Consider the following 16,930-nt stretch of genomic DNA (forward strand, 5'->3'; position numbering starts at 1 on the left):
CATACATGGTACCCAGGGAAGAACGTTTTAAAAAAATATATGCCAGGGTACTTTGATTTCACAGAGTTCATATCAAAATAAGAAATTTCTAAATTGCATCTATGGGTGAGTACCTCACTTTAAAAGTGCCTTCCCTGGGTCCCATGTATGTTTTAATGGAACAGCCCTAGCATCAAATTCTTGATGGATACAAATGTGATGCACAACTCTAATAAGCTTCCAAAATATAAAGCTAAAGGTGTAATCCAAATGTGTGGTCAATGTACTTTAAACATCCAGGACAATACTGCGAAAAATACCATTCAACCAAAGTTTCTTCTAGTAAAAAACGGCTGAAAATGCAATAGGAATTCATAACAAAGTTTGCAATTAACAGAATATTGTAACCTTTGAAGCTATATATCTGAAAATCATATGTAGCCATTGTTTGTCAGTCCAGGCCTGATGTTATTCTCAAGGGGCACTGATTTCACACACTTGTGAGACAATTATACATCACCACTGGTTCCTCAGAAATAATTAATGGTACAGTCTGTGCCAGGTAAATATGATGTGTTGACAGACACGAGTTTGTATATTAAACAAAAATGTTGCAATCATTGGTAATAATGAAACACATACAATTATTCCACAATGACACCTTACATTGAAGCTGTCAAGTTGAGGCATCCTGCTTCAGGCTTTATTCTACTCTGGCACATCAAATTGAAGCTGCTGAGGAATCCAGCTTTAGGCCTTTATCTACAGTGACACATTAAGTTAAACTGTCAAGTTGAGGCCTCCAGCTTCAGGCTTTTTTCTACATTGACACATTAAGTTAAACTGTCAAGTTGAGCCCTCCAGCTTCAGGCTTTTTTCTACATTGACAAATTAAGCTGAAGCTGTCAAGTTGAGGCCTCCAGCTTCAGGCTTTTTTTCTACATTGGCAAATTAAGTTGAAGCTGTCAAGTTGAGGCATCCAGCTTCAGGCCTTATGGCTTGGAATCAAATTCCAATATTTGTTTTCAATAACATAACACACCTTTCATTAACTGGATCTGTCCTTACAGGTAAACACATTTGACTTCATAGCTTCCACATTGTAAGCTTTTAGTATTTGTTAAAAGATTATATTAACAACAAATTATGTCATACCACTGTAGATACTAAATTGTATATCTTTTTTGGTCAAGTTTTAAGCTGTAGATTAAACAATTCTGATTAGTTGTGCTGAATAAGGTATATACAAGATATGTTGTGGTTTACACCACAAATTTAAGTGGTAACAAGATAGAACCACCAGGTATGAATGATGGCATGTTCCATATAAATCACATTTTTATGCAGGCTTCAAGGAAAAATTCTCTTCCTTCAGCCTTTCTGCACTCAAAATGCGAGTTTAGTAAAGACATTTTATGCAAGTTTAGGACAAAAGAAGGCTCTATGCTTACTGTGATATATGTAGGTGTTATATTAAATAGAATACTCATATATCAATGATGGTGAACGTAGATATAGCATCTCCAAAATACTGAATATAATGTGAGTTCATTCTATATAATTAGAGAAAGCATGCAAATTTTCTTATTTCATATAATGTCAATTCACTTTACATAATTACTGTATATGCTTGCTTATAACTTGATGTTTCTTTCTAACTGAAAATTTGTAATTGTTTGAGTTTCATAGTATCCTTTCCCCATCCACAATGTAAAAACAAATTTAACTGTATGGAAATACACCATGTAAAATTCTTCGTAATAATGTATATTCACACAGCACACTTACTTTATTTTGTATTGCCACAGCAATAGGTTTTGTTTGAGACTGAGGTGGTGCCTCCAAAAGATCTTCACCAAATTTCACCAGGACAGAGAGCTCCACATTTTTTATGACCTCTGCCACTGAATCATACATTATTTCCAGACCCTGAAAAGAGCAATATAAGTACACAATACATTAGGAAAAGCCATACTACTACATCAGCAAATAAGAGTCCCTCAAAAGCAGTGACACTGTAATGGGCAAAAAGAATTTCCAGGAATCCAAGACAAGACCATTGCTTCATTTAAATTGCTCTGTGTTAAAACCATTTCTGATTTTCTTCAGCAACAAAATTTTCAAATTGGCTGCTGTGGTAGACATATCTGATATTAGATTGGTACCTTTTTCCTTTAGCACCAAGCAAACATTATTTGCAATTTTAAGTGAAAACCCCATGTCAATATGATCATCCCTTCATGGTGAGTAGCAAAAAGCAATATTTGCACAATATTTTCAATGCAGCTAAAATGGTAGATATATTGTATATATGGCTATCACCATTTTAATTTAGGGCCAACCAGGTAACATAAGAAGTCTTCTGGTGACCTCATGTTGATATAACCGTCCATTTGGGAGTAGGGCTAATATTTTCAGATAGCATATTGAGGGTCAACTTGCATCATTTTAATTTATGACCAACAATACATCATAACCACTCCTCTGATGAAAACCCCCATGCCATTTTAAAGGAGTAGAAATAGCAAGATTTTCAAGATGACCACCATGACAGCCAAAACTGGATCAGCATCATTTTAATTCAGGCCCAACAAGACATTGTAAGAATTATCCTGGGGAAAACCCCCATGGCTTTCTGTTTTGGATGGGTAGTAAGGGGTAATAACATTTTTAAGATGGCTGCCATGATGATATCCATTTCTATTTAGGACCAACAAGATATCATAAAAAGTTTTCTAATGAAAGCACATTAGTTCTTTTATGTGGTAATTGTGATTGCCATATTTGAGGTCACAATGGCACCATTTTCATTATTGACCAACAAGACATAAAAAGTCTTACTACAGCCAATGCGGTCAGTAGTAGATTATACACAGGTTAACTTTGTAACTGCATCTGCATTTTAAATGCCTCATACTGATATCCTGTATTTCTTTCATTCATGTAGTTTAAAACTTGAGAAAACTGTACAGTATTTGTGTATAGAATATTATCAGTTTCATGTAATTCATTGTCGATGGCTTTATACTGATGTAGAAAGTAGAGAGTAGCATGTATTTCATGGACGGTTTTCTTCTGCAATGTTTAGTGCATTTCTATATGCTGGTCATGATTTAAGATATGTTTATAATTTAGTACCATAAACATTTATTCAATGTAATATGATGGCCAGTTTGGTCTATTTATAACTGAATGGGATCGAGGAGCTAAAAAAGCGGAATGGGCTGGAAGGGCTAGAAACAGCTGACAGTGTAGCTGATAGGGCTGGCAGCAAAGCAACATACAGCTCAAGTGGTAGCATAAAGCAGTCAAGCATCACAGCTATTGGTCTAATAGATTTATGACAGCGGAGCTGTAAGTGCAGCAGCAAGATAGGCTGTGTTGCAAATTAGCTGGATAAGGATTACTGGATGTTTAAAAAGACAGTGAACAGTGTGCTGTGATTATAACATTACATGGATATATGAACCATATTTACCTTTAAAACATGTGGTTGTATGAACTATAGTCGTCTTTAAATCATATGGCTGTATGAACTATCCTTATTTTTAAAACAATTGGCTGTATGAACCATCCTCATTTGAAAGCATTCGGTTCTAGGAACCATACTCATCTTTAAAACATGGTTGTGTGAACCACATTCATCATATCATACACGAATTGTACCTGCTATTTCTTTTTTAAATATTCTGTATGGAAGTGGCATATCATTTTATTGGTTGTCTTTAGTTTCTCACATAGTTATGAATCTTGTGTCTAATGAATTGTTAAGGTAGATCATTATTAGAGCTTATGTGTTTACTTGTTGCGTATTTTTATTTTATTTAATAAAATCTCATTCATTCACATACACTGTGTTCGGTGTTTTTATTCATTTGTATATGTCATGTTTGGTGTTTTTACTCAATCCAAATTCCACTCAGTTTAAATCCTGTTGCACAAGCAAACCTCTAAGACATAAATCCAGTAAAAATTAGTGTTGGAAATTGGAGAAAGTTTCATCATCACCTGTTGTTTTTTTCCAAAGCAAATGAAGACCAATTAATAATTGATTAATATGTCCACATGATGTCCCACCAAAACCATATGAGGCAACCACTCCCCAAAACCATACATGCCAACCACTCCCCAAAACCATACATGCCAACCACTCACCAATACCATACATGCCAACCCCTGGTGAGAAAGTGTAATCCAAGTGGACAAAAAGGGTTATCTGAGCATAAAAAGAGTAAACCACATATAACATAATAAAATTCAATGAGCATATGTACAAAGTGATTTATTTACCCCTTCTGGTCTTTTAACATCAATTACTGCTTCAAATTTTCATATATAGCACACTGAGCTTTAAAAAGAATGTCTCTCATACTGCATTTCAAAACACTTTGTAACAGCTGAGATTATGAATGTTTTGCACACCAGTAGAGAAGCAAGTACTGGGTTACAGAGCCTGGATCTGAATTCAGTTTTAGTTCTGTTAACAATACTTAACAATCTCTCACAGTCAGCATTAGAATGGTAAAGAACCAATATTCCTTTCATAACCTGACAAAGAGGAAATATATATCTTCCAGTTATTGGATCTTTTAGCTGGGAAATAAGGTCCCATTGCACATCAACTCTGTCCGCATGAAGTACATTGTCAGGCAGAATACCAACTTGATACTTCTGGGGTTCTCTTTCTAATTTATCAGCAGCCTTTCCTGCAGCACGGTGCATCATATGACAGGGACAACCTGATATGTACATTGATGGAGACATTTTTCAAAATATAGAATGCAACTCCTTTATTTTATGAATTCCAGTCATCACTGATGCATTATCAGCTGAAAACCCCATACAGTTCTGCTAACTTATGTTCATTCAAAGCATTATCAAGCAAATAAAAAATGTTCTCTCCAGTGGAATCAACTGTTAATTCTGGTAATGAAAGAAGAGCACTCTGACTTTGCCCTTTTCGTTATCAAAGTCTCTTACATAGACTGGGTACAACTTTTTGTCTTCATAATCACTGCTCCTGTCTGTTGCAATACTAAATGGCCCAATTTTCTGCAATTTTAGGCAAATTATCTTCTGCTAAGCACCTAATAATATTAGATAATTTTGTTCTTGCAGATGTATATTTTCTGCAATTTTGAAATCTGAAAACATCCATTTGAACAAAGGACCATCACAGTCTTCTACAGCTAGGGGTAGTCCGTGTTCTATTAAGAACTTGGTAAATAATGCCTCTGCATTTATTAGTTCTGCTTTAAAAAAGAAGTCACCAGTTACCTTGGTATTGGAGTTTGTAAAATGAGCTAATTCAAGGTTTCTTTATTTTACTATCATGACCAATCTTAAAATCCTTTCCACACCACCTGCAGTAGGCGTGGAGCTGCCCTAGAATGGAACACTGTATTGTGTAATTCGTGTATTCATCTTGGAATCATTTCTTTTTTCTTTTTTCTAATCCATCTGTAAAATTATTCGAATTTCTTTTGTGCTCTAACACACACATCTGCTAGAATAAATCTGACGATTTTTAGCGCCAAATACCTACAGACTGGTTCTGTATCAGATATGAATTAGAACAAAAAAATCTGCAAGCAAAGATTACAAATCAGAAAACCAGTCTGTTCTCTCATAACTAAGCCATACAGCTGCTATAAATAGAAAATAATACCGTAAGGAAAGTGCATGCAAGGACCAGCATACTCTTATGTAGAAGCCATCTTTTCTAGAATACGGTCTGAATCATTAATGGGATGTGAATAAAAATAAGAAAACAAATTATTAATTTTTTTGGGAGGAGGACATACCGAAAATGAGTAATCTGAATACGTTTACACGTAAGGCATAATTTAAAAAAAGCATAATGATTACGCCAAAAGCATAAAGGTTGGCATATATGTAAAACCAGGGATATTTTTTCAAATACCCTTGTGACCAAAATAGTGGAATTAGTGAAGAAAGCAAATTTTGATCAATATTAATCACATAAATGGCAAACTTTTGTTATTTTGATGAGAAGAAAAAAAAGTTATGCAAGATGAATCTGATCAATTTGAATATAAGTAGTGAATATGTTCTGATGTAATACTGTTGCTACCTCATATTGTTTGTGATTTTCAAGCCTCCTGTATTTAAATGAAATCAACACAAATAGGGAAAAGGGTACCATGGGGTTATGGCAAGCTCTGTGGACTGGGTCATACGATATTAAGTTTAAGTCCTGCCCTTGAGCAAGCCAACTGAACCTTACTTGCTCCAGCTGAGCAAATACAAAATAGGTACCACCTATAGGACAAAGGCCATAAATTCTATCTTGAAGAAGTCATGATCTCATTGATGCTTCATGTTCTTAAAAAGGAATTCACTGAATTACTTGTCCAACTTGCCCCCTGCTGGTACACACACAAATTCAAAATGACTGTAACATTGCCTGAGGAGTAAAGGAAGGGTAGTGGTGCATGGATACAAAAGTTCTAAGCTTACTGATTCTGAAGTCCACATACCTCCTCTGGCTGGTCCTTCTTAATAAGATGTTGCAAGTTTCTGCACATCATTGATACCAAACACTCACCCTGCACCTGTAAAAAACAGATTTATGGAATGATTACTAAACAATGGTAGCTAGCAGGTTTTTAATTAAACTGAAATCTAAAAATTAATCATTAAGCTTGAACAGTGTACCATAATAATAATCTATTATGATTGTGGCCAATATATCTAAAGACACTTACCATCCAAAGATTCAGATCTGGTTGTATGTGTGCCTGAAACAGGTCCAGGAGTGTTCTTTATGTCTATGTTAGTGTTCTCTATATTAGTGATGTTTTCTTTGTTGTCCTCTCTATTGTTAAGTGGGGTAGGAGGGAGAGAGAGAAAGGGCAAATGGAGAAAGAGAGGTGAGCAAAGCATGACCATGACCATGATGGTACAGAAGATGCTACATAGTGGTCAAACTATGTATGGTAACAGCATTGTTGACCAGTCTAGTCTGTCCAGATGTAAAGCCTAATGGTATGCATGCTTGACAATCATATTAAGAGTTCTCAAGCAGCAGATTTTTATGTTGTAAAAAAAATGTTAGAGTTGAAAGCCCATATTGATGGGTTAGTAGCAATTTGTGATCTAAAAATTTAAGACTTTTTTTTAGGCTTTTTTAAGGTCTTTGTGAATTTTTTTTTGGTTTAAGGAATTGCACAGTTTTAGACTTTCATGCACACAAATAACAGCATACTCAGGAAATTTATATTATTTTTAATAATGACTTGAACTTCTTTTCCACATCTTAGCAAGGTAAGATCTAAATAAAATCATTATATATATATATATATATATATATATATATATATATATATATACACACACACACACACAAAAGCAGAGTAATATACATTGCACAAAGTGTCAAGCAAAATTCAGACATATTTCAAAGTTTTGTTTTTCATCAATTTGCTTGTCCAGATCCAACTGTTCTTCCAGGTTTTTTCATAGATGTCCTTAAGCTATTTGATGTGCTGATGAAAGTAAGGTTCCCCTGATGTTCAGCTTTTAATGCATAGTCATCAGCTAAACTGTTCATTGTTTCTATACAAGTTGGTGCTGATTTTTTCTTTTTCAAATCCATGATTTCCTCATTTCTTGCTTTTCTTTTCCTAGTTGTTGTCTCAGTCTCCTTTTATTTCTTCTTGAAGAAATGCTTCATACCTGCTGTATGCACTGCTGGCACTGATAACAAGATTTTCAAGATGGCCACTTGTATATATACTTGGCTGGTTGCCACTTTCATCTAGGGCCAACTAGACGTCATGATAAAAGTACCTGCCAAAGTTTGATGACCTTCCTCCTGATGCTTTAGAAGAAGCAACAATAAAAGCATTTACTAATGGACTAATGATGCCAGGCCACTGCATGAACTTTTGTGGTCTCTGACTAACAGATTTTACATGGAACATGGTATTTCGTCTCCACCAATATACTGACATTTCCTCCCACCCACTCCTTACTTTTTGACATGCAAAATAAACCTTAATATTGCTGACATTGTTGCTGACAGAAAAGTGATGCCTATATCTCAGCATGCTTATGCAAGCAGGATAAAAGTTGACATTTTTATCTGACCTTTCACTTTGTTATTGTGATGTGATTGAATAGTATATGAGAATATACCTTTTCAAGGAGTGGAAGTGACCTGGCCAAGAGGTATCTCCCTTTCCTAACTGATATTATCTGCAGGAAGTTCTCTGGATTTCCATCACAGATGAGGTAAAGAAACAACTGGCTAATCTTCTGGCTTCTGTCCTCGAACAGTGGCATCCTTAATAAAATTTCAAATATTTTATATATTTATTTTACAAAGATTCTTTAAACAGTGGTATCCTTAATAAATTTCAAATATTTCATCCTTTTTACAAAGACTGTATAACATGTTTTACTATGTGTAGTCAGATCCATTTTAAGCAACCACCTCTAAATAAGAAAGTTGCCCTCTACAATGATGTAGTTTACAATAATTTAAAAAATGTGACCAAGACAGGTGAATGTTTTATACAGATGACCTTATAGTCAGGTTGGACTGTTCTTTGAATTCTGATATGAGAAATAAAGGTAATCACCTGGAAACCGGGATCGCACAGTGCATGTAACACACATTAGATAGAAATGTTCAATATGGCTTCTAAAGATTGCCATGTCATGTTATTTTCTGATTATAGCTTGCAACAATATCCCTTTAAAGTTAAAGGGGTGGAAAATCTGATGACATCTGCTTGAGCAAATCCTACATCCAATTTGATTTACCATTAACAGCATAACCCTTTAATGTAAGTAACCATAATACATAAAAATAGAACTATGAACAGCTCATTATATGTCATCCCAGTATTTCATGGTTCACTCCACATATTCATTATCAATGGAGTCCAACGACTTGGACCTTTAATCAAGATATGCAGACCTGAGCTGAACACGCTGTGCAGAAACCATTAAATTCTAACAGGATTTACCATAAAAAGTGACCTCTGACCTTTAGATCCCACAATCTGTTCTTAACTACCCCAAGTGCACGCCAGGCACAAACTTTTCATTCTTCAATTTCATATATTATCCCTGTACCAACCAGCTTGGCTGACATGTATGTCAAGAGTATAACAATACAGTTCCAAACACTTGACCCCTTTTAGCATTTTTTGTGATGACTTGCAAAGTCAATCAATATCTTGAATGTCTGAACTACTGCCAAGTTAGCCTTCATAAAAATGTTTTAACATGTACTTTTGCAACACATAAAATTGCCTATGTTCAATGTATTACTTCTATTGCCAAATTTTCATATTTTGCTTGTGTGTAGTTCTTGCACAGGGATGGTCCTGGCTTTTAAAAAGCTGTCGCCAAAAAAATCGCCAACCTCAATATTTTGTCGCCAATTTTCAAAAAGTGTCGCCAAAAAAAGTAGTGTACATTTTTCCAAGTGTTAATTTAGTCTATTAATGTAACAGGCAATGAAAATTACAAAAGATGGATTAGTTACTACTTTAATTACAACAAGCATTAACAAAATGTTACAAAGTGTTACATGAAGATCCGTCGCCATTTTAGGGCTGCCCACTTGTTGAATGCAGTTTCAAAGTCTAATTTTTCACATCTGTACATGCTGATTCTCATTAAATTCTCGAGAGATGTGATGCAGAGCTTATTTCTGATGTCACTTTTTATGAGGTTCATCTTACTGAATCCACGTTCACAGTCCTCAGTGCTGGCAGGTGACACCAGTAGTCTCTCAGCAGCCCCCCCCCGCCTTTTTATGGCTAGCTTCACAAAGCTTGTAGGGAATTGCTTCCTAAATCCCAAGAATGATCACTGAATGCTGTATAAATTTTCTCGACAAGAAAAATAGGATCTCCATTCCCACGAATGAAACTTACACGAGTCAACTCCTGGCAATATTGGACCGTATATATAAGCGTAAATTCACACCCAATTTAGGGATTCTTTCACTCCTGTATTTTGAGAAATAAATAATTATTATTAATTATGCAAAACTCGTTTGTTTTTTTTTTTTTTTTTTTTGCTATTTCTTGTTGCGGAGTTTAAGTCTCTGTAGCCGTAACACGGGACTGATGGCAAAAGGAAAAGATCAATGAGTAAAATGCTGCACTGGCGACAGATGTAATTGTGATTTGAGATTTTTTCCATTTGCTTTGTATTTATACACAGTAGTCGGTACTTCAAAGGTTATCAGTTTTCTATGAAGGTTCAGCAAAACTACTGTATTGGTATATGTATAAAAAAAAAACAAAAAAAAAAACAGAAGGATTAGCCATACAATTAATTGTATCTGTTCTATTCGTGTCTTCAGAAGTCGGTCAGTTGTAGGTATAGTGCGGTAGCATGATTGACTGTATCGCAGCATACAGTAGTACTCAGCCCAGATGTCAGCATAAGCAGATTATGACATAACAATGCACTGTAAAGATAGGGTTGTCAATAAGAACAAAGGATCGTTTGTGTAACAGATTGATTCCAATGCATTGCTTAGTCAAGTTTGTGGCTTCCTTTCGTTCTGGCTTTAAATTTATTCAGTCCAAATCCATGATTGTATGTACAAATTAAATAACCAAAAAGTATGTCGCCAAAAAAATCGCCAGGTGGGATATTTTTGTCGCCAATAAGGAAAAAAAATCGCAATTTGCGACACTGGCGAAGCCCAGGACGATCCCTGCTTGCATGTTGTCAGTGTTCGAACTCGTGACCTAGGCTCCTACATCCAAGGCAGATGCTTTAACTACTTAAGCCACCGAAGCAGTGAAAAATATAAGTCATCGAAAAAGTCTGGTAATTGTATATAGTGGAAAACTTGAATTGCTGTGCCCAAAAATTCTGGTAACAGAAAAATGAATGGACCAAGACATATTATGGTGGCCATGTACAAGTGGAAATATCAATTAAATGCATTCATATGATAAAATTTTATGCTGAATAAGTAACCATTCCCTTTTCCGTGACATACACACATCCATTCAGAACAATCATATAGATGTGCACACACATGGGTTTTGTTTATGAATGACAAAGTGACAGTGCAATTCAACTTTGGAAAGGTACAAGCAATTATTAATAAATTTAGTCAATTTATTCATCTAATTATCCATCACTACGTAATTTCTGTGGACCAACAAATGTTTTTAAAAATGAAAAAAGTTCATCACATTTATCTATGAGACAAATACACAAAAGTGAACACTTTTAACATCAGAAAATTGAATGAAAACCATGCCATATGCAAATTAAACCACCTTATATATAACCATAAGAATGGCCTGCTAAAAAATCTTAATGTGTTGATGCTGCAGATGGACGACATCACACCCACCATGTCTCATATTTTTTTCCTAAAATGGCAAAACAAATATAGGCCATTTAATCTAATGATCTAATTAACCTGAAACTCAAATTAAATCTGAAACAATCCAATGTTGACCCCATGTCCAGGAAGGTGAAAATCAAAATAACTGTAAGAATCAGCCCTCGTAAGGACTGATGCTCTACTCCCTGAAAAATTTGCTTGAATTCAAGACACGATCATTTTTTCTTTATTAACTGTTGCGTGCTGAAACCATCTCTGATACTCTTCATGATAAACTTTTCTAACTGTGAAAGCCATATTAGATATCGGATTAGCACTATTTTCATTTAGGACAAACATTTGAAGAATTTTGGTGTAAACCCCATCCTACTACTACCATCCATTCAGAATTAGTGACAAGATTTTCAACATGTAGCAGCCATATTCTTTTAGAACCTACTAGATATCATAAGAAGTCTGCTGGTAAAAACCCTATGTATATATAACCATCAACACCGGAGGTGAATAAATTACAAGATTTTCAAGATGGCCACCATGGTGGAAGTAAAATCAGCATCAAGATGGCCATTATGGTGGATGTTAAACCAGCATTTTCATTTAGGACCAACTAGACACCATAAGTAGTCTTCTGGTATAAACAAACATGGTGACACTACTTTCCATTAAGAGGAGTAGTGACAACAAATTGTTTTAATATGGCAACCATATTTTAGGGCAGATCATCACCATTTTCATTTAGGCCCAATTTGATATTAGGCTTCTGGTGTGCATCTGTGTGATTTAGATTTTTAACATAACTTTAAAAAACTTTCAAGGCATATTCCTACAATGTCTGCAGTGTGGCAGTTTATAGTGATGTCTAGCACTGGGGCATCATGCCGCAGACATGTAGCATGATGTCCCACCCAGTCACATTATCCTGACACCAGGCAGACCAGTCCTATCACTAACCCCTTAATGCTGAGCACTAAGCGAGGCAGCTGCTAGTACCATTTTTAAAAGTCTTTGGTACGACTCGGTTTTTAGAATCCGCAATTTCCCACATCCGAGGCAGACACTCTAACCACTTAGTCCACCTGAGCAGTGCATGAAAGTATAACCTACTTAGGCCACCGGAGTGGTTAATTAGGCTTCTGCTGAAAACCCATGTAACTTATGGCCTACTATATAGGAGTAATATAAACTAAATTTTCAAGATGGCCGCTTATAAGGCCATTTTGGATATTAGATCAGAACAAATTTCATTCAAGACCAACTAAACATCACAATTAGTCTTCTGGCAAAATCACCACATCAATATGACTTTCTGTTCAGGAGAAGTAGTGCTACCAATATTTCCAACACAGCTGCCATGGTGGCCATACTGGACATCAGATCATCATCGTTTTCGAGGAAGATCAACTAGACATCATAAGAAGTTCAAGACAGTCACTGTGGCAACCATACTGGATGTAACAGTGGCACCATTTTCATTTATGATCAACTAGATGGGATGAATGTTTGTCTAACAGCTAGATGCCAGATGAGAGATAACAGACAAGAGACAATCTCTTAAGCCTTTTTGGTCTGTGAAAAGTGAAGCTAATCAAAATGGTCACATGAAACAAGAGTTACCTTGATTCTTCAGGTAAGGCTAGTATTTTTTTCTCAATGTCATCCACATCAAGTAGCAGGTTGTACCCCTGAAAGAATGAAGCATGTTAGAATGGTAACAGTTGAGCCAAACTCTATTTTTTTGCCTGCAAACTGCCAATAAAACATGATTTTCAAAAACTCTTAACACAAATTCATCACCTAAATCATGCTGCAAGTATATCTGTGTTTGTGAAACTTGTATGCTTCCACTGCAGACCAAATGACCCTTATTCAAAATTTCCAAAATTGTTTACTGATCTGAAAGACTGCAATGATGAATATTTTATCAGGTCATCTATGGATCAGCACATAAATTATGCTACCATTTTTTTTGTAAACAAGTGGACCCAAGATTGTTTATCAACTGATATATGCTTATTAGCCAATTGCAAGAGCAGGCTTAATGAAAACTCATGTCTTTATTACCATCTGTTCCTGAGAAGTAATAACACAAGTTTCAACATGGCTATAATTGTTGCCATACTGGAGGTCTGATTGGTACCATTTTTATTTAGGATCTACTACATATCATATAAAGTCTTTTAGCAAAAACCCCATGTCACTTTGTCTATCCATTCATGTGTAGAGATAAAAATATTTTCAAGATTGGCATAATGGGCATCAAACTGGTGGTCTGATAGCACTGTTTTCAATGGAACCATCTTGTTATCATAAAAAGTCTTTAAGTGAAAACTCTACATCAATTTGAACATTCATCCAAGAGGAGCAGTAATGGCTGCCATGTTGGAGGCATACATAACAATCCAAAGAGGTTTAAGCACAATTATTGCTGAAGTAAGTGGCAAAAAGCATAATTTGAGGATAAAAGTGTGTGATTTGGATTTTTAATGTAGCTTTAAAAATGTTCCAGTCATATCACTATGATGTCTGCAGTGTGGCAGTTAATAGTCATGTCTAGCACTGATGCAAACATGTAGCATCATGTCCCACCTGGTCACATTATCCTGATGCCAGGCCAACCAGTCCAAAGACCAACTTCCTAATGCTGAATGTCAAGTGAGGCAGCTGTTACTACCATTTTGACAAGTCTTTCATACGATTTGGCCAGGGTTCGAACCTGTGACCTCCCCCATTTGAGACGGACACTCTAACCACTTATGCCATCAGTACAGTGCACAATCATAATGGTTGGCCTGTACATGGAGGTATTTTTTAAATGAAAACTGAATGTTCCCCATATATTACGATAACACTGCATAAAAGGGTACAAAAGTACAGAGTGTAACCAACTTTTTCTTGTTTCCAGTAGCGCCTGTAAACATAATCCATCATAAAAAATACAGAGTAATGTAATCTTGATTTTTTTTCAAGCTAAAGAATTTTTCAATTTCATAACTTGAGATTATAACTTACAATTTTAAAAGACAGCTTTTAATTGGCATTCTATAACCAGCATTGTGCCGACATATTGTTATTAATATTACAACCCATCCACTCACCCATCTACGTACCTAGGGTGATTGTGCATAAAAGACCATGCAAAAGACTGAAAGTATTGCAGATGTACAGACCCTCTCTATATCCAGAAGGAGACTTTTAGATTTTCGTAGCTCACGGCTAACTGGCTTGGTTTCAGTTTCTGGATTATCCAAGGACTGGGAAACACTCTTTGCAAGTATATCAATTATCTGGCGTGGGTTGTGAACACTTGAAGTCGTCAGACGACCCAGAGATCCCTCAAAGTGAGCTAGCAAACAAAAAGCAAAACATAGCTTTATATGAAAAATAATTCTAAGTACCAATGCCAGACTGTTACTGATAAAATATCATATGCATTGACATATGGTGGAACCTGCTATAAAAAAAACCAACCCAGATTTGGCAAACATCAAGATATAATGTGTCCTATCTACATGTCATGCTGTGATGCATCACCAATGTATCAGTTTTACAACTACAGTATGATCAACATGAGCTTACACCTGCCTTTTCTTATTTGTATAAAAAATAGTTCGTTCTGAAACAAACCTTCAATTCTAATATTTGTAAAACAAATATAATGGCAGCAACAGGAGATAAAAAATCCATAATCAGAGTAATTCCATTGTGAAATGATTGGAGTGTACAAAGATTTTCCATGGATTACAGCAAAACATGGCAGCCAGTTTTGGAGAGTAACTTCCAACTGCAGTGGTTGTCCTAGAAAGTGGAAAGACCACAAATAGCATACAACTGGATCATCCCTTTGCTTATCATTTTGTCCAACGTTGATGCATGAGTTTTCTTGTAAACTAGAAAATGCAGTGTGATCCTACTATGGTTAGCTGTTGCAAGTTCTTGCTTTGAGACCTGATTGTACAGCCGATGTTATTCATGTATGTCATGCTTGTTACTTAATGATATCCCAAGACATAATGCATCACAAATGTGATAATACATCAATGTAGTGGCACTTAAAAATGAGTAAAGGTGACAAAAGAAAATTTTTAAAGAGATTCAATTCAGGGTTCCTGCCAAAAAATCTAAAAAAAAAGATTCCAGACCTTTTTCATACCCTTTCCAGACCAAAAAATAAAATTTCCCAAAGACCTCCAAATCCACATACTAAAACTTATCCTAAATGTAAAAAAACCCAAAACAATCACATTACCAGTTTCCGTCTAAGATGGTTGTAATAAAAAAAATATTTAAAGACTTTTTCAAGACTCGTAGTTATGTTTCAATTTTTCCATATATTTTCAAGACCTGGAAAAGCAATTTTCAAATTTTATACCTTTTCCAGAATTCCAGACCAACACGGGAACCATACTTCAAGTTTCTTTCAAACAAATGGTAAAGATTTTGTCTATCATTATCAATCTGCTAGACATTAGTTATCAGACTTCAGTGTGGGGCCCTGAGTGTCCGAGTGGTCTAAAGCGCTCTCCGTTATGGATCACTGCCATCTCACCTCTGTCTGCGTGGGTTCAAGTCTCAGATTCGGCCAATGTGGGTATGTGAGAAAGCTTGCCAGTAGCTTCTCATGGGTCGGTGGTTCTTTCCAGGGTTTTCTTGGGTTCTTTCTCCACCATTAATATTGGCTGCCATGTATAGCCTATCGTGTGCTGAAAAATGACATTAAACCGTACAACAACAACATCATCAGACTTCAGTGTATCCCCCAGAGGTGTAAAATTGGGAGGTTAAAAAAAAACTTGGTGTCAGAACTGGGGGTCAAATAAAAAATGTGGGGGTCAAAAATGTACTGACAAATTTTCATCTTGCACCTTGTTTGGTTTTTCATTGGGGTTGAGATTTTAGCTATAACTTCAAAGCAAAATGTGGATGTACGGGCACTAATCTTTGATGCCAGTGAATATAAATTGGGTCAGTATGCCGATGACGCTTTTATTCTTCTTCATGGATCTCAACTTTCTCTTGAAGCAACTATGAATATCTTGCAAGGTTTCTTCTCTGTTATCTGGACCTAAATGAACCATAACAAAAACAAAAGCTATCTGGATTGGAAACAGGAAATTTTCTAATGAAAGAACATGTCCTGAAATGGGCCTAATTTGGTCCTCTTCTAACAATACACTCCTTGGCATAGAATTTTCTCCAGATTTACAACAAATGTTGGAAATTAATTATATGAAGAAACTAACAAAGGCAAAACGAATACTGGCAAGCTGGAGTCAAAGACATTTGTCAATAGTTGGTAAAGTAATTGTTGTAAAAACTCTGGTTCTGAATGATCTAGTAGATGATCATGGTAATTTAATACCTTTTGAAATAATAAAACAAAAAAACAGAAGCGATGATTTCTTGAAATACTTCTTAATATCCAAAATTCCAAAAGCATGGAAAGACGCCATAAAAAAAACATTTATTACATAATAATTTTGATAAGCAGGAGGATAATATAATGGACTTTCAAAAACAAAATTCCCTAAAGTTTGTTTATAAAGATCTTTTAAAAAAAGCTTAAAGGCAGCACACTGCAAAGCAAGAAACTTGGAT

At 35.5% G+C, this 16,930-nt stretch overlaps 1 protein-coding gene across 2 annotated transcripts in view; it reads right to left on the bottom strand.

The window, feature by feature from the left end:
- Positions 1-16,930, bottom strand: part of LOC149799038 (protein PAT1 homolog 1-like) — an 82,991-nt gene that overhangs the window by 17,983 nt on the left and 48,078 nt on the right. For both annotated transcript variants that reach the window (XM_089957999.1, XM_089957998.1), the window contains 5 exons: positions 14,503-14,678; positions 12,950-13,017; positions 8,140-8,287; positions 6,480-6,554; positions 1,768-1,908 (listed from right to left, as the gene is read on the bottom strand). In XM_089957999.1, the coding sequence (XP_089814125.1) occupies positions 1,768-1,908; positions 6,480-6,554; positions 8,140-8,287; positions 12,950-13,017; positions 14,503-14,678 (608 nt within the window). The remainder of the gene's footprint in view (positions 1-1,767; positions 1,909-6,479; positions 6,555-8,139; positions 8,288-12,949; positions 13,018-14,502; positions 14,679-16,930) is intronic.

The sequence above is a fragment of the Sinohyriopsis cumingii genome, chromosome 5, assembly GCF_028554795.1.
Source record: "Sinohyriopsis cumingii isolate HCF-2022 chromosome 5, ASM2855479v2, whole genome shotgun sequence".
Classification (NCBI taxonomy): Eukaryota; Metazoa; Mollusca; class Bivalvia; order Unionida; family Unionidae; genus Sinohyriopsis; species Sinohyriopsis cumingii.